The sequence below is a fragment of the Macaca nemestrina genome, chromosome 13 (assembly GCF_043159975.1).
Source record: "Macaca nemestrina isolate mMacNem1 chromosome 13, mMacNem.hap1, whole genome shotgun sequence".
NCBI classification, from domain to species: domain Eukaryota; kingdom Metazoa; phylum Chordata; class Mammalia; order Primates; family Cercopithecidae; genus Macaca; species Macaca nemestrina.
Genome location: NC_092137.1, coordinates 104,847,498 through 104,872,210, shown reverse-complemented (window position 1 = coordinate 104,872,210; position 24,713 = coordinate 104,847,498). Strand labels below are relative to the sequence as shown.

Sequence of the window (24,713 nt, the reverse complement as noted above, 5' to 3'; positions counted from 1 at the left end):
TAACTCATATTATGAGGCCAGCATCATCCTGATACCAAAACCTGGCAGAGACACAACAACAAAAAAGAGACTTTTAGACCAATATCCCTGATGAACATCGATGCAAAATCCTCAATAAAATACTGGCAACACTAATCCAGCAGCACATCAAAAAGCTTATCCACCATAATCAAGTTGGCTTCACTCCTGGGATGTGAGCCTGGTTCAACATATGCAAATCAATAAATTTGATCCATCATATAAACAGAAACAAAGACAAAAACCACAGGATTATGTCAATAGATGCAGAAAAGGCCTTTGACAAAATTCAAAAGGACTTCATGCTAGGTATTGATGGGACGTATCTCAAAATAATAGCTATTTATGACAAACCCACAGCCAATATCATACAGAATGGGCAAAAACTGAAAGCATTCCCTTTGAAAACTGGCACAAGACAAGGATGCCCTGTCTCACCACTCCTATTCAACATAGTGTTGGAAGTTCTGGTCAGGGCAATCAGGCAGGAGAAAGAAATAAAGGGTATTCAATTAGCAAAAGAGGAAGCCAAATTGTCCGTGTTTGCAGATGACATGATGATATATTTAAAAAACCCCATTGTCTCAACCCAAAATTTCCTTAAGCTGATAAGCAACTTCAGCAAAGTCTCAGGATACAAAATCAACCTGCAAAAGTCACAAGCATTCCTATACACCAATAACAAACAAACAGAGAGCCAAATCATGAGTGAACTCCCATTCACAGTTGCTTCAAAGAGAATAAAATACCTAGAAATCCAACTTACAAGGGATGTGAAGGACCTCTTCAAGGAGAACTACAAACCACTGCTCAACGAATAAAAAAGGACACAAATGGAAGAACATTCCATGCTCATGGATAGGAAGAATCAATATCGTGAAACTGGCCTTACTGCCCTAGGTAAATTATAGATTCAGTGCCATCCCCATCAAGCTACCAATGACTTTCTTCACAGAATTGGAAAAAACTACTTTAAAGTTCATATGGAACCAAAAAAGAGCGCACATTGCCAAGACAATCCCAAGCCAAAAGAACAAAGCTGGAGGCATCATGCTAGAGCCTGACTTCTAACTATACTACAAGGCTACAGTCACCAAAGCAGCATGGTACTGGTACCAAAACAGAGATATAGACCAATGGAACAGAACAGAGCCCTCAGAAATAATACCACACATCTACAACCATCTGATCTTTGACAAACTTGACAATAACAAGAAATGGGGAAAGGATTCCCTATGTAATAAATGGTACAGGGAAAACTGGCTAGCCATATGTGGAAAGCTGAACCTGGATCCCTTCCTTACACCTTACACAAAAATTAATTCAAGATGGATTAAAGACTTAAATATTAGATCTAAAACCATAAAAACCCTAGAAGGAAAACTAGGTAATACCATTCAGGACATAGGCATGAGCAAGGACTTTATGACTAAAGCACCAAAAGCAATGGCAGCAAAAGCCGAAATAGACAAATGGGATCTAATTATACTAAAGAGCTTCTTCACAGCGAAAGAAACTACCATCAGAGTGAACAGGCAACCTACAGAGTGGGAGAAAATTTTTTACAATCTACCCACATGACAAACGGCTAATATCCAGAATATACAAAGAACTTAAACAAATTTACAAGAAAAAAATCAAACAACCCCATCAAAAAGTGGGTGAAGGATATGAACAGACACGTCTCAAAAGAAGACTTTTATGCAGCCAACAGACACATGAAAAAATGCTCATCATCACTGGCCATCGGAGAAATGCAAATCAAAACCACAATGAGATACCATCTTGCGCCAGTTAGAATGGCAATCATTAAAAAGTCAGGAAACCACAGGTGCTGGAGAGGATGTGGAGAAATAGGAACACTTTTATGCTGTTGGTGGGACTATAAACTAGTTCAACCATTGTGGAAGACAGTGTGGCGATTCCTCAAGGATCTAGAACTAGAAATACCATTTGACACAGACATCTCATTACTGGGTATATACCCAAAGGATTATAAATCATGCTGCTATAAAGAAACATGCACACATATGTTTATTGTGGCACTACTCACAATAGCAAGGACTTGGAACCAACGCAAATGTCCATCAATGATAGACTGGATTAAGAAAATGTGGCACATATACACCACAGAATACTATGCAACCGTAAAAAAGGATGAGTTAATGTCCTTTGTAGGGACATGGATGAAGCTGGAAACCATCATACTGAGCAAACTATCCCAAGGACAGAGAACCAAACACCGCATGTCCTCACTCATAGGTGGGAATTGAACAATGAGGACACTTGAACACAAGTGGGGAACATCACACACTGGGGCCTGTCGTGCGATTTGGGGATAGGGGAGGGAAAGCATTAGGGAGACATACCTAATGTAAATGATGAGTTAATGAGTGCAGCACACCAACATGGCACATGTATACATGTGTAAGAAACCTGCACGTTGTGCACATATGCCCTAGAACTTAAGTATAACAAAAAAATTAGATAAACTTGAGTATGAATACATTGGCTTCATTGATCAAAGAGCTAACTCTTGGATAAAATAGTTATTTAATGAATATTCTTTAAAGAATAGCATTATACTCCAAGCAAGACTATCTTAGAAACAAAAATAATGTTGAATTCATCAACTGACTCCTAAAATGGTAATTTTCAATGAATATTGGAGAGATATCCAAATGTAGAAGCTTATTAGTATCCAATGCTTATAGCAGTTTTATTTTGTAGAAGTATGTCAAAATTAATAATGGATTATGTTTTTTATTGAGGTTTATATATTATACTTTGTTGCCATGAGTGGATGAAAAAATGTTCTGAAGGCTAAACTAGAGAATACAAGAAACTGAAGTGAATTATTATACCACATGGGTGTGAGAAAAAATGAATATTATTCACTCAGATTCAGGAAACATATATCCAAACTGATCAATTTAGGACACTTCCACTGAAGAGACATGAAATGTTCATTAAACTGAAATGTCACTGTAATTGTGTACCTTCTCAGTTATTTGGCACTTTAAAGAGCATGATGAATGTTTGCAGTGTAATGGTCTAAATCATTCAGATATCTTGAATGAAAGACATGCACGTGCATGTACCACCTGCTTTGACATTAATTCCCAGGTGATTGAGTTTCTCTTCTGATTTTAGATCACATTTGTCCGCATCATTCTGCATATCCTTATTGATATTGACACTGTTCTATTTTAGTTTTAGATGTATGAAAAATCATATGTTGGAAATTGTTAGTGTGTATTTCATGAAGCTTGTATTCCTGTTTTTTTCAGTGTATTTCAGTCATGTTCCTGTCTTAAGACACAAAGTATAAAACATCAAAACCTACAGTAACATAGGCAGGTAGATGCAGCTGCATACTAACACTGCATGAATATATGGATAACTTTATTGTATATACATATGATTGATAATGTGCCCCTTTTGTTTCTCAGTGTCTTCTCAGAAACCACCGGCCTGGAAGGTAATTAAACTCTCATTTATATTTTGAACTATTAACTGTATAGTCTATGAAATATACTTTATGTATTGATTATTTTGTTTAAAATCCCATTCAGGCTACAAGTGACAAGAAAGATTCTCTTGTGAACATAGCCACAGAAATAAATGATGGACAACAATCTGGGACAGGTAATTTTGCAAAACACATCTGGTGTCATGTTCAATCAAGATAGAAGAGAACTTCCCTTCCCCAAGTAAATCAGCTTAGGGTTTGTTGAAGCTGCATGTTCTGATTCAGTACACCTGAGATTCTTCATTTGTAGTAAGTTCTTGGGTGACCCTCATGCTGCTGGTCCTTGACCATGATCTGAGTAGTAAGATTATAGACTTCCCTACATTGAAATTGGGAAGAAGAAGCATTGGAGAGCAGTTCAACACATAAGGGGTTCAGGGGACAGAATAATTTTGCTTTAATTCTACTGCATGTTTCCATCAAGAGGGGAAGGTGAAAGAGATGAAGTAACAGATTATTATAGGCATCAGATCGTATTGCTATAAATAGAGGGAAAAGTGATCCTAATACCCTATAAACAGTGTAGAATGAGAACTAACAAGATCACTGAAGTAGCAATTATTTTCCTCAAGGAATAGGGATTGTGAGGCAGGAAAGATGGAAAAGAAGAAGGTATTTATGTAATTTTGGGATTTCTACTGAGGAAACCTGAGTGAACTCACTTCAGATGCTTTTGGAATATTTGCATAGAAGAAGATTGGATTTTGGCTGATCCACGAACTACTGGATGAAGGAAACAGTGCTAGAATTGGGAGAAACCACCGTGACTCCTTACTCCTCTTTGTTACTATTAGGCATCAGAGATACATGTTTTGTTGATATTAGTTATAAAAATGAGATAAACTTGAATGTGAATACATTGCCTTCCTTGTTCAAGGAGCTAACTCTTGGATAAAATAGCTATTTAATGAAACTTCTTTAGAGAATAGTGTGATACTCTCAAGAAGACTATTTTAGAAATAAAAATTATGTTGAATTCTAATTAACTCCTAAAATGATCATTTTCAATGAGTATCAGAGTGATTTCTGAATGTAAAACTTACTAATATCTAATGCTTGTTTCAGTTTTACTTTGTAGAAGTATGTCAAAATTGATAATTGATGATATTTTTATTGAGGCTAATATATTATCCTTTGTTGCCATGAGTGGATGAAGAATCTTTTGGAAGGCTCAACTAGTGGATAAAAGAAACTTAGGCAAATTATTACACCACATGGGTGTGAGAAATGATGAATATTATCTACTAGATTTCAGGAAACATATATCCAAGTTGATCAATTTAGGACAGTTCCACTGAAGAGACGTGAAGTGTACATTCAACTGAAGTGTCATTGTAATCATGTATCTTCCCAGTTATTGGAAATGTTAAAAAGCATGATGAATGTTTGTGGTGTAATGGTGTAAATCCTAATTTCTTGCATGAAAGACATGAGGGATCGTGTACCACCTGCTTTGACATTGATTCTCAGGTGTATGAGTTGCTTCTCTGATTTTAGATCACATTTGTCCTCATCACTCGGCATATCCACATTGATATTGACATGGTTTTACTTTAGTTTTAGACATATGACAAATCATACCGTGTTTGAAATTGTAAGGGTATATTTTGTGAGGCCTGTATTCCTTTTCTTTCAGTGTATTTCTATCATGTTTCAGTCTCCAGACACAAAGTAGAAAACATCAAAGCCTACACTAATACAGGCAGGAAGATACAGCTTGATGCTAACACTACATGAATGTATGAATAAATTTATCATATTTACATATGAGTGATTATGTATCCCTTTTGCTTTTCAGTGTCTTCCCAGAAACAACCAGCCTTGAAGGTGATTAAAATCTCATTTATATTTTGAACTAGTAAATGTATAGTCTATGAAACATACTTTATTTATTGATTATTTTGCTTCAAATTCCATTCAGGCTACAAGTGATAAGGAAGATTCTGTTTCGAATATAACCACAGAAGTAAAGGATGGACAACAATCTGGAACAGGTAATTTTGCAAAACACATAATGTCATGTTCAGTCAAGATAGAAAAGAACTTCTCTTCTCCAAATAAATCAGCGAGGGGCTCATTGATGCTGCACATTCTGATTCAGCAGGCCTGAGATTCTTCATTTGTAATAAGTTCTTGGGTGATGCTGATGCTGCTGGTCTTGGACATGATCTTTGCAGTGAGATTACAGACTTCCCCACATTGAAATTGGGAAGAAGAAACATTGGAGAACAGGTCAAGACATAAGGGGCTCAGGGGACAGCATAATTTTGCTTTAATTCTGCAGGATGTTTTCACTACGGGTAGAAGGAGAAAGAGATGAAGTATAGATTTTACAGAGGTTACATTGTATTGCTAGTATTGCTAAAAACAGACAAAAAAATGATGCTAATAACCTGTAAACGCTGTAGAACGAGAACTAACAAGACCACTGAGGTAGCAATTACTTTCCTCAAGGAAGAGGGATTGTGAGGCAGGAAGGAGGGAAAAGAGGGAGTTATTTATGTAATTTTGTTATTTCTTCTGAGGAAACCTGAGTTCAGATGCATATTCAAACATTTGCCTAAAAGAAGATTTGATTTTGGCTGCTGTGGGAACCAGTGGAAGCAGGAAGGAGTACTAGAACTGGGATAAGCCACAGTGACTCATTACTCCTCTTTGTTACTGTTGGGCATCAGAGATATGTGTTTTGTTGATATTAGTTATTCAAATGAGATAAACATGAATATGCATATATTGGCTTTGTTTTTCAAGGGGTAGCATTTGGATAAAATAGCAATTTAATAAAAATGCTTTAGAGAATAACGTGATACTTCAAATCAGATTATTTTAGAAACAAAAATAATTTTGAATTCATTAATTGACTTTTAAAATTGTTATTTTCAATGAATATTGGAGTGATTTCCAAATGTAAAAGGTTATTCATGTGTAATGCTTGTAGCAACTTTATTTTGCATAAGTATGACAAATTTGATCATTTATTATACTTTTTGATAAGGTTTATGTATTATACTTTGTTGCCATGCATGGATGAAGAACCGTTCTGTAGGCTAAATTAGAGGACACAACAAGCGTAGGCACATTATTACACGACATGGGTTTGAGAAATAAAGAATATTATATACTAGGATTATCCAAACTTATATCCAAACTGATGAAGCTGAGACACCCACTGAGGACTTGTGAAGTGTACATTCTACAGAAGTGTCATTGTCATTGTGTACCTACTCAATTATCAGGCAAGTTAAAGATCATGATGAATATTAGTAGTATAACGGTATAAATCCTTCTGGTGTTTTGCATGAGAAACATGCAGTAGCATTTACTACCTTCTTTGACATTGATTCCTGGGTGTATGAGTTGCTCCTCTGATTTTAGATCACATTTCTTTTCATCATTCGGGATATCCACATTGATGTCAACACTTTATTTCAGTAATACACACATGACCCATAATATCTCTTTGTAATTTGTGACTGTGTATTTTCTGGAAGCCTGTATTTCCATTTTCTTCAGTGTATTTCCTCATGTTCCTGTCCCAAAGACACAAACTATAAAACATCAAATCCTGTGCTAGTACAGGCAGGAGGATACAGCTTGATGCTAACACTGCATGAATGTATGGATAACTTTATCATATTTACATATGATGGATTATATATTTCTTTTACTTTTCAGTGTCTCCTCAGAAACAGTCGGCCTGGAAGGTAGTTACTCTTTCATTTATACTTTGAATTACTAATTGTATAGTCTATGAAATATATGTTATGTATTGAATATTTTGCTTCTCATTCCACTCAGGTTATATTTAAAAAGAAAGCTCCTGTTTTGAATATTGCCACAAGAATAATGGCTGGTCGGAAATCTGGAACAGGTAATTTGGCAATATACATTTAATGTCATGTGCACTCAAGATAGAAGAGAACGTCCCACCCCTGAATAAATCAGTGGGGGGATCATTGAAAATGCACTTTCTGATTCAGCAGGCCTGAGATTGTGCATTTCTAGTAAGTTCTCAGGTGATTTTGATGCTGCTGTTCCTCGGCCATGATCTTAGTAACAAGGTTATAGACTTCCCTACATTGAAATCATGTAGAAGAACCATTGGAAAACAGTCCAAAACATAAGAGGATCAGGGTATAGCATAATTTTGCTGTTATTTCAGAGCATGTTTCTAAGGAGAGGAGAAGGAGAAAGAGAAGAAGTAATAGAAGTTATAGATGTCAGATGGTTCTGCTACAACCAGAGGGAAGAAGTTGTCATAATAACCCATAAACACTGGAGAATGAGAAGCAAAGTGACCACTGATGTAGTAATTATTTTCATCAAGAAAGAGGGATTGCAAGGCAAGAAAGAGGGAAAGGAAGAAGTTAGTTAGGTAATTTTGGGGTTTCTGCTGAGGAAACCTGAGCGAGCTCACTTCAAATACATTTGGAATATTTACATACGAGAAGATCTGACTTCTGGCTGCTCCAATGTCTACTGGAATCAGGAAGGAGTGCTAGAATTGGGATAAACCTCAGTGTCTCATTATTCCTGTTTATTACTATCAGATATCAGAGATATATTTTTATTAGTTATTCGAATGAGTTAAAATTTAATATGAATACATTAGCTCTTTTCCAAAGTGCTGACTTTTTTGTTAACATAGCTATTTAGTGAAAATTCTTTATAATAAAGTGATATTGCAGAGCAGACTAATTTTAGAGACAGAAATAATGTGTGAATGCATTAATTGAATCCTAAAATGGTTATTTTCAATGAACATTGGACTGATATCCAAATGTAAAATTTATTAATATCTAATGCCTGCTGCAATTCCATTTTGTATAAATATGTATAATTTTTTGTAGTTTTTGATGGGGTTTATATATTATACCTTCTTGCCATTAGTGGATGAAGAAACTTTCTGAAGGCTAAACTAGAGAATACAAGAAATGTAGGCGGATTATTACACCATATGGGTATGATAAATAATGAATGTTATCTACTAGGATTCACCAAACATATATCCAAGCTGATCAATGTAGCACACTTCCACTGAAGAGACGTGAAGTGTACATTCAACTGAAGTGTCATTGTAATTGTGTACCTTCTCAGTTATCGGATAAGTCAAAGAGCATGATGAATGTTTGTAGTATAATGGTGGAAAACCTTTTGATTTCTTGCATGAAAGACATGCGGGATCATGTACCACCTGCTTTGACATTGTTTCTCAGATGTATGAGTTGCTCCTCTGATTTTAGATCACATTTATCCTCATCACTCAGCATATCCACATTGATATTGACACGGTTTTATTTTAGTTGTAGATATATGACATATCACACCATGTTTGAAACTGTAAGGGTATATTTTGTGAAGCCTGTGTTCCTTATTTTTTTTTCAGTGTATTTCTATCATGTTCTGGTCCCTAGACACAAAGTAGAAAACATCAAACCCTATACTAATACAGGCAGCAAGATATGGCTTGATGCTAACACTGCATTATGTATGGATAACTTTATCATATGTACATATGAGTGATTGTGTATCCCTTTTGCTTTTCAGTGTCTTCTCAGAAAAAAAAAGCCTTGAAGGTGATTAAAATCTCATTTATATTTTGAACTAGTAAATGTATAATCTATGAAACACACTTTATTTATTGATTATTTTGTTTCAAATTCCATTCAGACGACAAGTGACAAGGAAGATTCTGTTTCGAATACAGCCACAGAAATAAAGGATGAACAACAATCTGGGACAGGTAATTTTGCAAAACACATTTAACATCATGTTCAGTCAAGACAGAAAAGAACTTCTCTTCCCCAAATAAATCAGCGAGGGACTCGTTGATGCTGCACATTCTGATTCAGCAGGCCTGAGATTCTTCATTTGTAGTAAGTTCTCGGGTGATGCTGATGCTGCTGGTCTTGGACATGATCTTCGCAGTAAGATTATAAACTTTCTCACATTGAAACTGGGAAGAAGAAACATTGGAGAGCAGGTCAAGACATAAGGGGCTCAGGGGACAGCATAATTTTGCTTTAATTCTGCAGCATATTTTCACCAAGGGTGGAAGGAGAAAGAGATGAAGTATAGATTTTACATAAGTCACATCGTACTGCTAAAAACAGACAGAAAAGTGAACGTAATAACTCACAGACACTATAGAAGGAGAACTAACGAGACAACTGATGTAGCAATTATTTTTCCTAAGGAGGAGAGATTGTGAGGCAGGAAGCTGGCAAAAGAAAGAATTATTTATGTAATTTTCGGGTTTCTGCAGAGGAAACCTGAGTGAACTCACTTCAGATGTTTTTGGAATATTTGCATAAAGAAGATTTGATTTTGGCAGCACCAGAAACTACCGGATGCAGGAAAGAATGCTAGAAATGGGATAAACCACATTGACTAATTACTCCTCTTTGTTAATATTAGGCCTCAGACTTACATGTTCTGTTGATTTTAGTTATAAAAATTAGAGATACTTGAATATGAATACATTGGCTTCTTTGATCAAAGAGCAAAGTCTTGGATAAAATAACTATTTAATGAATATTCTTTAGAGAATAGTATGATACTCCTAATAAGACTATTTTAGAAACAAAAATAATGTTGAATTCATCAACTGACTCTTAAAAGGATCATTTTCAAAGAATGTTGGAGTGATTTCTGAATGTAAACACTTATTAATATCCAATGGCTGTAGGAGTTTTATTTACTAGAAGCATGTCAAAATTAATAATTGGTGATACTTTTTATTGAGGTGTATGTGTTATACTTTGCTGCCATGAGTGGATGAAGAAATGTTCGGAAGGCTAAGCTAGAGAATACAAGAAACTTAGGCAAATTATTACACCACATGGGTGTGAGAAGTAATGAATATTATTTACTCGGATTCCGGAAACACAAGTCCCAGCTGATCAATTTAGGACACTTCCACTTAAGGGACATGAAGTGTACATTAAACTGAAGTGTCATTGTAATTGTGTAAGTTCTCAGTTATCGGGCAAGTTAAAGAGCATGATGAATCTTTGTCGTATAATGGTGTAAATCGTTCTGATTTCTTGCATGAAAGACACGCGGGATCATGTACCTCCTATTTCGACATTGATTCTCAGGTGTATGAATTGCTGCTCTGATATTAGATCATATTTATCCTCATCACTGGACATATCTGCACTGATGTTGAAAAGGTTGTATTTTAGTTTTAGACATATGAGAAATCAAACCATGTTTGAAAATGGAAGGGTATATTTTGTGAAGCCTGTATTCCTTTTCTTCAGTGTATTTCTGTCACGTTCCAGTCCCCCTGGGATACAAAGTATAAGACATCAAATCCTAGACTAATACAGGCAGGAGGATACAGCTTGATGCTAACACTTCATGAATATATGAATAACATTATTATATGTACTTGTGAGTGATTATGTGTCTCTTTTGCTTTTCAGTGTCTTGTCAGAAACAACCAGCCTTGAAGGTAATTAAACTCTCATTTATATTTTGAACTAGTAACTGGATAGTCTATGAGATATACTTTATTGATTATTTTGTTTCAAATTCCATTCAGGATACAAGTGACAAGGAAGATTCTGTTTCAAATATAGCCACAGAAATAAAGGATGCACAAATATCTGGGACAGGTAATTTTGCAAAACACATTCAATGTGATGTTCTATAAAGACAGAGGAGAATTTCCCTTCCCCAAATAAATCATCCGGGGGTTCGTCGAAGCTTCACGTTCTGATTCAGCATGCCTGAGATTCTTCATTTATAATAAGTTATCAGATGACCCCGATGCTGCTGGTCTTCGGCCATGATCTGAGTGCTAAGATTATAGATGTCTCTACTTGGAAATTGTGAAGAAGAACCATTGGAGAGCAGTTGAACTCATACCAGGCTCAGGGGACAGCATCATTTTGCTTTAATTCTACAGCATGTTTTCCATCAAGAGGGGAAGGAGAAAGAGATGAAGTAATAGATATTATAGGCATCAGATCGTATTGCTATAAACAGAGGGAAAAGTCATCCAAATACCCCATAAACACTGTAGAATGAGAACTAACCAGACCACTGATGTAGCAATTATTTTCCTCAAGGATGAGGGGTTGTGAGGCAGGAAGGAGAGAAAGGAAGAAGTTATTGATGTAATTTTGGAGTTTCTGCTGAGGAAACCTGAGTAAACTTACCTCAGATGCATTTGGAATATTTGCATAAAAGAAGATTTGATTTTGGCTGCTGCAGGAGCTACTGGAAGCAGGAAATAATGCTAGAATTGGGATAAACCACATTGACTTGTTACTCCTCTTTGGTACTATTAGGCATCGGAGATACATGTTTTGTTGATTTTAGTCGTAGAAATGAGATCAACTTGAATATGCATACATTGGCTTCGCTGTTCAGGGAGCTAACTCTTAGATAAAATAGCTATTTAATGAAACTTCTTTAGAGAATAGCGTGATACTCCCAACAATAATATTTTAGAAACAAAAATTATGATGAATTCAAATTAACTCCTAAAATTATCATTTTCAATGAATATTGGAGTGATTTCTGAATGTAAACCTTATTAATATCTAATGCTTGTAGCCATTTTACTTTGTAGAAGCATGTCAAAAATGATAATTGATGATATTCCTATTAAGGCTAATATATTATCCTTTGTTGCCATGAGTGGATGAAGAAGCTTTTGGAACTAGCTAAACTAGCAGATACAAGAAACTTAGGCAAATTATTACACCACACGGGAGTGAGTAATAATGAAAATTATCTACTAGGTTTCAGCAAACATATATCCAAGCTGATCAATTTAGGACACTTCCACTGAAGAGACGTGAAGTGTACATTCAACCAAAGTGTCGTCGTAGTTACGTACCTTCCCAGTTATTGGGCAAGTTAAAGATCATGATGAATGTTGTACTACAAGGGTGTAAATCTTTCTGATTTCTTGTATGAAAGACGTGCGGAATCATGTACCCCCTGCTTTGACATTGATTCTCAGGTGTATGAGTTGCTCCACTGATTTTAGGTCACGTTTGTCCTCGTCATTTGGCATATCCACATTGATACTGACACGGTTTTATTTTAGTTTTTGACATATGACAAATCATACCATGTTTGAAATTCTAAGTGTACATTTCATGAAGCCTGTATTCCCTTTTTTCAGTGTATTTCTGTCACGTTCCAGTCCCCGTACACAAAGTAGAAAATACGAAAGCCTACACTAATACTGGCAGGAGGATACAGTTTGTTGCTAACAGTGCATGAATGTATTGATAAATTTATCATATTCAGATATGAGTGATTATGTATCCATTTTTCTTTTCAGTGTCTTCTCAGAAACAACCACCCTTGAAGGTAATTAAATTTTCATTTATATTTTGTAGTAGTAGGTGTATATTCTATGAAGCTTACTTTATTTATGGATTATTTTGTTTCAAATTCCATTCAGGCTACAAGTGACAAGAAAGATTCTGTTTCGAATATAGTCACAGAAATAAAGGATGAACAACAATCTGGGACAGGTAATATTGCACAACATATTTAATGTCATGTTCAATCAAGATAGAAAAGAACTTCTTTTCCCCAAATAAATCAGCGGGGTGCTCGTCAAAGCTGCACATTCTGATTCAGCAGGCCTGAGATTCATTTGTAATAAGTTCTCGGGTGATGCTGTTGGTGCTGGTCTTGGACATGATCTTTGCAGTAAGATTATAGACTTCCTTACACTGAAATGAGGAAGAAGAAACATTGGAGAGCAGCCCAGGACATAAGGGCTCAGGGGACAGCATAATTTTGCTTCAGTTCTACAGCATGTTTTCCCCAAGGTGGAAGGAGAAAAGGATGAAGTTTAGATTTTACAGTCGTCATATCTTACTGCTAAAAACAGATGGAAAAGTGATCGTAATAACCCCTAGACACTGTAGAACGAGAACTAATGAGACAACTGATGTATCCGTGATTTTCCTCAAGGAAAAGGGATTGTGAGAGAAGAAAGAGGGAAAAGAAGAAGATATTTATATAATTTTGGGGTTTCTGCTGAGGAAACCGGAGTGAACTGACTTCAGATGCATTTGGAATATTTGCATAAGGAAGATTTAATTTAGGCAGCACCAGGAACTACAGGATGCAGGAAAGAATGCTAGAATTGGGATAAACCGCAATGACTAGTTACTCCTCTTTGTTACTATTAGGTATCAGACTTACGTGTTTTGTTGATTTTTGTTATAAAAATTGGATAAACTTGAATGTGAATACATTTGCTTCTTTCATCAAAGAGCGAAGTCTTGGATAAAATAGCTATTTGATGAATATTCTTCAGAGAATAGCATGATACTCCTAACAAGACTATTTTAGAAACAAAAGTATGTTGAATTCTTCAACCGACTCTTAAAATGGTCATTTTCAATGAATATTGAAGTTATTTCTGAGTGGAACAGCTTATTAATATCCAATGCTTGTAGCAGTTTTATTTGGTAGAAGTATGTCAAAAGTAACAATTTATGATGCTTTTTATTGAGGTGTGTATTTTATACTTTGTTGCCATGAGTGGATGAAGAAATGTGTGGAAGGCTAAACTGGAAAATACAAGAAACTGGCAAATTATTACACCACATGGGTGTGAGAAGTAATGAATATTATTTACTCGGATTCCGGAAACACATGTCCCAGCTGATCAATTTAGGACACTTCCACTTAAGGGACGTGAAGTGTACATTAAACTGAAGTGTCATTGTAATTGTGTAAGTTCTCAGTTATCGGGCAAGTTAAAGAGCATGATGAATGTTTGTAGTATAATGGTGTAAATCGTTCTGATTTCTTGCATGAAAGACATGTGGGATCATGTACCACCTGCTTTGACATTGATTCTCAGGTGTATGAATTGCTGCTGTGATCTTAGGTCAATCACATTTGTCCTCATCACTCGACATATCGGCACTGATGTTGACACGATTTTTAGTTTTAGACATATGAGAAATCAAACCATGTTTGAAATTGGAAGGGTATACTTGTGAAGCCTGTATTCCTTTTCTTCAGTGTATTTCTATTGTGTTCCAGCCCCCAGACACAAAGTAGGAAACATAAGTCCTAGACTAATACAGGCAGGAGGATACAGCTTGATGCTAACACTTCATGAATATATGAATAACATTATCATGTGTACTTGTGAGTGATTTTGTGTCCGTTTTGCTTTTCAGTGTCTTGTCAGAAACAACCAGCCTTGAAGGTAATTAAACTCTCATTTATGTTTTGAACTAGTAACTGGATAGTCTATGAGATATACTTTATTGATTATTTTGTTTCAAATTCCATTCAGGATACAAGTGACAAGGAAGATTCTGTTTCAAATATAGCCACAGAAATAAAGGATGCACAAATATCTGGGACAGGTAATTTTGCAAAACACATTCAATGTGATGTTCTATAAAGACAGAGGAGAATTTCCCTTCCCCAAATAAATCATCCGGGGGTTCGTCGAAGCTTCACGTTCTGATTCAGCATGCCTGAGATTCTTCATTTATAATAAGTTATCAGATGACCCCGATGCTGCTGGTCTTCGGCCATGATCTGAGTGCTAAGATTATAGATGTCTCTACTTGGAAATTGTGAAGAAGAACCATTGGAGAGCAGTTGAACTCATACCAGGCTCAGGGGACAGCATCATTTTGCTTTAATTCTACAGCATGTTTTCCATCAAGAGGGGAAGGAGAAAGAGATGAAGTAATAGATATTATAGGCATCAGATCGTATTGCTATAAACAGAGGGAAAAGTCATCCAAATACCCCATAAACACTGTAGAATGAGAACTAACCAGACCACTGATGTAGCAATTATTTTCCTCAAGGATGAGGGGTTGTGAGGCAGGAAGGAGAGAAAGGAAGAAGTTATTGATGTAATTTTGGAGTTTCTGCTGAGGAAACCTGAGTAAACTTACCTCAGATGCATTTGGAATATTTGCATAAAAGAAGATTTGATTTTGGCTGCTGCAGGAGCTACTGGAAGCAGGAAATAATGCTAGAATTGGGATAAACCACATTGACTTGTTACTCCTCTTTGGTACTATTAGGCATCGGAGATACATGTTTTGTTGATTTTAGTCGTAGAAATGAGATCAACTTGAATATGCATACATTGGCTTCGCTGTTCAGGGAGCTAACTCTTAGATAAAATAGCTATTTAATGAAACTTCTTTAGAGAATAGCGTGATACTCCCAACAATAATATTTTAGAAACAAAAATTATGATGAATTCAAATTAACTCCTAAAATTATCATTTTCAATGAATATTGGAGTGATTTCTGAATGTAAACCTTATTAATATCTAATGCTTGTAGCCATTTTACTTTGTAGAAGCATGTCAAAAATGATAATTGATGATATTCCTATTAAGGCTAATATATTATCCTTTGTTGCCATGAGTGGATGAAGAAGCTTTTGGAACTAGCTAAACTAGCAGATACAAGAAACTTAGGCAAATTATTACACCACACGGGAGTGAGTAATAATGAAAATTATCTACTAGGTTTCAGCAAACATATATCCAAGCTGATCAATTTAGGACACTTCCACTGAAGAGACGTGAAGTGTACATTCAACCAAAGTGTCGTCGTAGTTACGTACCTTCCCAGTTATTGGGCAAGTTAAAGATCATGATGAATGTTGTACTACAATGGTGTAAATCTTTCTGATTTCTTGTATGAAAGACGTGCGGAATCATGTACCCCCTGCTTTGACATTGATTCTCAGGTGTATGAGTTGCTCCACTGATTTTAGGTCACGTTTGTCCTCGTCATTTGGCATATCCACATTGATACTGACACGGTTTTATTTTAGTTTTTGACATATGACAAATCATACCATGTTTGAAATTCTAAGTGTACATTTCATGAAGCCTGTATTCCCTTTTTTCAGTGTATTTCTGTCACGTTCCAGTCCCCGTACACAAAGTAGAAAATACGAAAGCCTACACTAATACTGGCAGGAGGATACAGTTTGTTGCTAACAGTGCATGAATGTATTGATAAATTTATCATATTCAGATATGAGTGATTATGTATCCATTTTTCTTTTCAGTGTCTTCTCAGAAACAACCACCCTTGAAGGTAATTAAATTTTCATTTATATTTTGTAGTAGTAGGTGTATATTCTATGAAGCTTACTTTATTTATGGATTATTTTGTTTCAAATTCCATTCAGGCTACAAGTGACAAGAAAGATTCTGTTTCGAATATAGTCACAGAAATAAAGGATGAACAACAATCTGGGACAGGTAATATTGCACAACATATTTAATGTCATGTTCAATCAAGATAGAAAAGAACTTCTTTTCCCCAAATAAATCAGCGGGGTGCTCGTCAAAGCTGCACATTCTGATTCAGCAGGCCTGAGATTCATTTGTAATAAGTTCTCGGGTGATGCTGTTGGTGCTGGTCTTGGACTTGATCTTTGCAGTAAGATTATAGACTTCCTTACACTGAAATGGGGAAGAAGAAACATTGGAGAGCAGCCCAGGACATAAGGGCTCAGGGGACAGCATAATTTTGCTTCAGTTCTACAGCATGTTTTCCCCAAGGTGGAAGGAGAAAAGGATGAAGTTTAGATTTTACAGTCGTCATATCTTACTGCTAAAAACAGATGGAAAAGTGATCGTAATAACCCCTAGACACTGTAGAACGAGAACTAATGAGACAACTGATGTATCCGTGATTTTCCTCAAGGAAAAGGGATTGTGAGAGAAGAAAGAGGGAAAAGAAGAAGATATTTATATAATTTTGGGGTTTCTGCTGAGGAAACCGGAGTGAACTGACTTCAGATGCATTTGGAATATTTGCATAAGGAAGATTTAATTTAGGCAGCACCAGGAACTACAGGATGCAGGAAAGAATGCTAGAATTGGGATAAACCGCAATGACTAGTTACTCCTCTTTGTTACTATTAGGTATCAGACTTACGTGTTTTGTTGATTTTTGTTATAAAAATCGGATAAACTTGAATGTGAATACATTTGCTTCTTTCATCAAAGAGCGAAGTCTTGGATAAAATAGCTATTTGATGAATATTCTTCAGAGAATAGCATGATACTCCTAACAAGACTATTTTAGAAACAAAAGTATGTTGAATTCTTCAACCGACTCTTAAAATGGTCATTTTCAATGAATATTGAAGTTATTTCTGAGTGGAACAGCTTATTAATATCCAATGCTTGTAGCAGTTTTATTTGGTAGAAGTATGTCAAAAGTAACAATTTATGATGCTTTTTATTGAGGTGTGTATTTTATACTTTGTTGCCATGAGTGGATGAAGAAATGTGTGGAAGGCTAAACTGGAAAATACAAGAAACTGGCAAATTATTACACCACATGGGTGTGAGAAGTAATGAATATTATTTACTCGGATTCCGGAAGCACATGTCCAAGCTGATCAATTTAGGACACTTCCACTTAAGGGACGTGAAGTGTACATTAAACTGAAGTGTCATTGTAATTGTGTAAGTTCTCAGTTATCGGGCAAGTTAAAGAGCATGATGAATGTTTGTAGTATAATGGTGTAAATCGTTCTGATTTCTTGCATGAAAGACATGTGGGATCATGTACCACCTGCTTTGACATTGATTCTCAGGTGTATGAATTGCTGCTGTGATCTTAGGTCAATCACATTTGTCCTCATCACTCGACATATCGGCACTGATGTTGACACGATTTTTAGTTTTAGACATATGAGAAATCAAACCATGTTTGAAATTGGAAGGGTATATTTGTGAAGCCTGTATTCCTTTTCTTCAGTGTATTTCTATTGTGTTCCAGCCCCCAGACACAAAGTAGGAAACATAAGTCCTAGACTAATACAGGCAGGAGGATACAGCTTGATGCTAACACTTCATGAATATATGAATAACATTATCATGTGTACTTGTGAGTGATTTTGTGTCCGTTTTGCTTTTCAGTGTCTTCTCAGAAACAACTAGCCTTGAAGGTAATTAAACTCTCATTTATGTTTTGAACTAGTAACTGGATAGTCTATGAGATATACTTTATTGATTATTTTGTTTCAAATTCCATTCAGGATACAAGTGACAAGGAAGATTCTGTTTCAAATATAGCCACAGAAATAAAGGATGCACAAATATCTGGGACAGGTAATTTTGCAAAACACATTCAATGTGATGTTCTATAAAGACAGAGGAGAATTTCCCTTCCCCAAATATATCATCCGGGGGTTCGTCGAAGCTTCACGTTCTGATTCAGCATGCCTGAGATTCTTCATTTATAATAAGTTATCAGATGACCCCGATGCTGCTGGTCTTCGGCCATGATCTGAGTGCTAAGATTATAGATGTCTCTACTTGGAAATTGTGAAGAAGAACCATTGGAGAGCAGTTGAACTCATACCAGGCTCAGGGGACAGCATCATTTTGCTTTAATTCTACAGCATGTTTTCCATCAAGAGGGGAAGGAGAAAGAGATGAAGTAATAGATATTATAGGCATCAGATCGTATTGCTATAAACAGAGGGAAAAGTCATCCAAATACCCCATAAACACTGTAGAATGAGAACTAACCAGACCACTGATGTAGCAATTATTTTCCTCAAGGATGAGGGGTTGTGAGGCAGGAAGGAGGGAAAGGAAGAAGTTATTGATGTAATTTTGGAGTTTCTGCTGAGGAAACCTGAGTAAACTTACCTCAGATGCATTTGGAATATTTGCATAAAAGAAGATTTGATTTTGGCTGCTGCAGGAGCTATTGGAAGCAGGAAATAATGCTAGAATTGGGATAAACCACATTGACTTGTTACTCCTCTTTGGTACTATTAGGCATCGGAGATACATGTTTTGTTGATTTTAGTCGTAGAAATGAGATCAACTTGAATATGCATACATTGGCTTCGCTGTTCAGGGAGCTAACTCTTGGATAAAATAGCTATTTAATAAAACTTCTTTAGAGAATAACGTGATACTCCCAACAATAGTATTTTAGAAACAAAAATTATGATGAATTCAAATTAACTCCTAAAATTATCATTTTCAATGAATATTGGAGTGATTTCTGAATGTAAACCTTATTAATATCTAATGCTTGTAGCCATTTTACTTTGTAGAAGCATGTCAAAAATGATAATTGATGATATTCCTATTAAGGCTAATATATTATCCTTTGTTGCCATGAGTGGATGAAGAAGCTTTTGGAACTAGCTAAACTAGCAGATACAAGAAACTTAGGCAAATTATTACACCACACGGGAGTGAGTAATAATGAAAATTATCTACTAGGTTTCAGCAAACATATATCCAAGCTGATCAATTTAGGACACTTCCACTGAAGAGACGTGAAGTGTACATTCAACCAAAGTGTCGTCGTAGTTACGTACCTTCCCAGTTATTGGGCAAGTTAAAGATCATGATGAATGTTGTACTACAATGGTGTAAATCTTTCTGATTTCTTGTATGAAAGACGTGCGGAATCATGTACCACCTGCTTTGACATTGATTCTCAGGTGTATGAGTTGCTCCACTGATTTTAGGTCACGTTTGTCCTCGTCATTTGGCATATCCACATTGATACTGACACGGTTTTATTTTAGTTTTTGACATATGACAAATCATACCATGTTTGAAATTCTAAGTGTACATTTCATGAAGCCTGTATTCCCTTTTTTCAGTGTATTTCTGTCACGTTCCAGTCCCCGTACACAAAGTAGAAAATACGAAAGCCTACACTAATACTGGCAGGAGGATACAGTTTGTTGCTAACAGTGCATGAATGTATTGATAAATTTATCATATTCAGATATGAGTGATTATGTATCCATTTTTCTTTTCAGTGTCTTCTCAGAAACAACCACCCTTGAAGGTAATTAAATTTTCATTTATATTTTGTAGTAGTAGGTGTATATTCTATGAAGCTTACTTTATTTATGGATTATTTTGTTTCAAATTCCATTCAGGCTACAAGTGACAAGAAAGATTCTGTTTCGAATATAGTCACAGAAATAAAGGATGAACAACAATCTGGGACAGGTAATATTGCACAACATATTTAATGTCATGTTCAATCAAGATAGAAAAGAACTTCTTTTCCCCAAATAAATCAGCGGGGTGCTCGTCAAAGCTGCACATTCTGATTCAGCAGGCCTGAGATTCATTTGTAATAAGTTCTCGGGTGATGCTGTTGGTGCTGGTCTTGGACATGATCTTCGCAGTAAGATTATAGACTTCCTTACACTGAAATGGGGAAGAAGAAACATTGGAGAGCAGCCCAGGACATAAGGGCTCAGGGGACAGCATAATTTTGCTTCAGTTCTACAGCATGTTTTCCCCAAGGTGGAAGGAGAAAAGGATGAAGTTTAGATTTTACAGTCGTCATATCTTACTGCTAAAAACAGATGGAAAAGTGATCGTAATAACCCCTAGACACTGTCGAACCAGAACTAATGAGACAACTGATGTATCCGTGATTTTCCTCAAGGAAAAGGGATTGTGAGAGAAGAAGGAGGGAGAAGAAGAAGATATTTATATAATTTTGGGGTTTCTGCTGAGGAAACCGGAGTGAACTGACTTCAGATGCATTTGGAATATTTGCATAAGGAAGATTTAATTTAGGCAGCACCAGGAACTACAGGATGCAGGAAAGAATGCTAGAATTGGGATAAACCGCAATGACTAGTTACTCCTCTTTGTTACTATTAGGTATCAGACTTACGTGTTTTGTTGATTTTTGTTATAAAAATTGGATAAACTTGAATGTGAATACATTTGCTTCTTTCATCAAAGAGCGAAGTCTTGGATAAAATAGCTATTTGATGAATATTCTTCAGAGAATAGCATGATACTCCTAACAAGACTATTTTAGAAACAAAAGTATGTTGAATTCTTCAACCGACTCTTAAAATGGTCATTTTCAATGAATATTGAAGTTATTTCTGAGTGGAACAGCTTATTAATATCCAATGCTTGTAGCAGTTTTATTTGGTAGAAGTATGTCAAAAGTAACAATTTATGATGCTTTTTATTGAGGTGTATATTTTATACTTTGTTGCCATGAGTGGATGAAGAAATGTGTGGAAGGCTAAACTGGAAAATACAAGAAACTGGCAAATTATTACACCACATGGGTGTGAGAAGTAATGAATATTATTTACTCGGATTCCGGAAGCACATGTCCAAGCTGATCAATTTAGGACACTTCCACTTAAGGGACGTGAAGTGTACATTAAACTGAAGTGTCATTGTAATTGTGTAAGTTCTCAGTTATCGGGCAAGTTAAAGAGCATGATGAATGTTTGTAGTATAATGGTGTAAATCGTTCTGATTTCTTGCATGAAAGACATGCGGGATCATGTACCACCTGCTTTGACATTGATTCTCAGGTGTATGAATTGCTGCTGTGATCTTAGGTCAATCACATTTGTCCTCATCACTCGACATATCGGCACTGATGTTGACACGATTTTTAGTTTTAGACATATGAGAAATCAAACCATGTTTGAAATTGGAAGGGTATATTTGTGAAGCCTGTATTCCTTTTCTTCAGTGTATTTCTATTGTGTTCCAGCCCCCAGACACAAAGTAGGAAACATAAGTCCTAGACTAATACAGGCAGGAGGATACAGCTTGATGCTAACACTTCATGAATATATGAATAACATTATCATGTGTACTTGTGAGTGATTTTGTGTCCGTTTTGCTTTTCAGTGTCTTGTCAGAGACAACTAGCCTTGAAGGTAATTAAACTCTCATTTATATTTTGAACTAGTAACTGGATAGTCTATGAGATATACTTTATTGATTATTTTGTTTCAAATTCCATTCAGGCTACAAGTGACAAGGAAGATTCTGTTTCAAATATAGCCACAGAAATAAAGGATGCACAAATATCTGGGACAGGTAATTTTGCAAAACACATTCAATGTGATGTTCTATAAAGACAGAAGAGAATTTCCCTTCCCCAAATAAATCATCCGGGGGTTCGTCGAAGCTTCACGTTCTGATTCAGCATGCCTGAGATTCTTCATTTATAATAAGTTATCAGATGACTCCGATGCTGCTGGTCTTCGGCCATGATCTGAGTGCTAAGATTATAGATGTCTCTACTTGGAAATTGTGAAGAAGAACCCTTGGAGAGCAGTTGAACTCATACCAGGCTCAGGGGACAGCATCATTTTGCTTTAATTCTACAGCATGTTTTCCATCAAGAGGGGAAGGAGAAAGAGATGAAGTAATAGATATTATAGGCATCAGATCGTATTGCTATAAACAGAGGGAAAAGTGATCCAAATACCCCATAAACACTGTAGAATGAGAACTAACCAGACCACTGATGTAGCAATTGTTTTCCTCAAGGATGAGGGGTTGTGAGGCAGGAAGGAGGGAAAGGAAGAAGTTACTGATGTAATTTTGGAGTTTCTGCTGAGGAAACCTGAGTAAACTTACCTCAGATGCATTTGGAATATTTGCATAAAAGAAGATTTGATTTTGGCTGCTGCAGGAGCTACTGGAAGCAGGAAATAATGCTAGAATTGGGATAAACCACATTGACTTGTTACTCCTCTTTGGTACTATTAGGCATCGGAGATACATGTTTTGTTGATTTTAGTCGTAGAAATGAGATCAACTTGAATATGCATACGTTGGCTTCGCTGTTCAGGGAGCTAACTCTTAGATAAAATAGCTATTTAATGAAACTTCTTTAGAGAATAGCGTGATACTCCCAACAATAATATTTTAGAAACAAAAATTATGATGAATTCAAATTAACTCCTAAAATTATCATTTTCAATGAATATTGGAGTGATTTCTGAATGTAAATCTTATTAATATCTAATGCTTGTAGCCATTTTACTTTGTAGAAGCATGTCAAAAATGATAATTGATGATATTTCTATTAAGGCTAATATATTATCCTTTGTTGCCATGAATGGATGAAGAAGCTTTTGGAACTAGCTAAACTAGCAGATACAAGAAACTTAGGCAAATTATTACACCACACGGGAGTGAGTAATAATGAAAATTATCTACTAGGTTTCAGCAAACATATATCCAAGCTGATCAATTTAGGACACTTCCACTGAAGAGACGTGAAGTGTACATTCAACCAAAGTGTCGTCGTAGTTACGTACCTTCCCAGTTATTGGGCAAGTTAAAGATCATGATGAATGTTGTACTACAATGGTGTAAATCTTTCTGATTTCTTGTATGAAAGACGTGCGGAATCATGTACCACCTGCTTTGATATTGATTCTCAGGTGTATGAATTGCTCCACTGATTTTAGGTCACGTTTGTCCTCATCATTTGGCATATCCACATTGATACTGACACGGTTTTATTTTAGTTTTTGACATATGACAAATCATACCATGTTTGAAATTCTAAGTGTACTTTTCATGAAGCCTGTATTCCCTTTTTTCAGTGTATTTCTGTCACGTTCCAGTCCCCGTACACAAAGTAGAAAATACGAAAGCCTACACTAATACTGGCAGGAGGATACAGTTTGTTACTAACAGTGCATGAATGTATTGATAAATTTATCATATTCAGATATGAGTGATTATGTATCCATTTTTCTTTTCAGTGTCTTCTCAGAAACAACCACCCTTGAAGGTAATTAAATTTTCATTTATATTTTGTAGTAGTAAGTGTATATTCTATGACGCTTACTTTATTTATGGATTATTTTGTTTCAAATTCCATTCAGGCTACAAGTGACAAGAAAGATTCTGTTTCGAATATAGTCACAGAAATAAAGGATGAACGACAATCTGGGACAGGTAATATTGCACAACATATTTAATGTCATGTTCAATCAAGATAGAAAAGAACTTCTTTTCCCCAAATAAATCAGCGGGGTGCTCGTCAAAGCTGCACATTCTGATTCAGCAGGCCTGAGATTCATTTGTAATAAGTTCTCGGGTGATGCTGTTGGTGCTGGTCTTGGACATGATCTTCGCAGTAAGATTATAGACTTCCTTACACTGAAATGGGGAAGAAGAAACATTGGAGAGCAGCCCAGGACATAAGGGCTCAGGGGACAGCATAATTTTGTTTCAATTCTACAGCATGTTTTCCCCAAGGTGGAAGGAGAAAAGGATGAAGTTTAGATTTTACAGTCGTCATATCTTACTGCTAAAAACAGATGGAAAAGTGATCGTAATAACCCCTAGACACTGTAGAACGAGAACTAATGAGA

At 35.9% G+C, this 24,713-nt stretch overlaps 1 protein-coding gene across 1 annotated transcript in view; it reads left to right on the top strand.

The window, feature by feature from the left end:
* Positions 1–24,713, top strand: part of LOC105472026 (ankyrin repeat domain-containing protein 36A-like) — a 203,055-nt gene that overhangs the window by 73,298 nt on the left and 105,044 nt on the right. The window contains exons 32-47 of the mRNA XM_071077048.1: positions 3,471–3,499; positions 3,594–3,666; positions 5,349–5,377; positions 5,472–5,544; positions 7,226–7,254; positions 7,349–7,421; positions 9,098–9,126; positions 9,221–9,293; positions 10,981–11,009; positions 11,100–11,172; positions 12,858–12,886; positions 12,981–13,053; positions 14,728–14,756; positions 22,341–22,413; positions 24,099–24,127; positions 24,222–24,294. Coding sequence (XP_070933149.1) covers positions 3,471–3,499; positions 3,594–3,666; positions 5,349–5,377; positions 5,472–5,544; positions 7,226–7,254; positions 7,349–7,421; positions 9,098–9,126; positions 9,221–9,293; positions 10,981–11,009; positions 11,100–11,172; positions 12,858–12,886; positions 12,981–13,053; positions 14,728–14,756; positions 22,341–22,413; positions 24,099–24,127; positions 24,222–24,294 — 816 coding nt within the window. The remainder of the gene's footprint in view (positions 1–3,470; positions 3,500–3,593; positions 3,667–5,348; positions 5,378–5,471; positions 5,545–7,225; positions 7,255–7,348; positions 7,422–9,097; positions 9,127–9,220; positions 9,294–10,980; positions 11,010–11,099; positions 11,173–12,857; positions 12,887–12,980; positions 13,054–14,727; positions 14,757–22,340; positions 22,414–24,098; positions 24,128–24,221; positions 24,295–24,713) is intronic.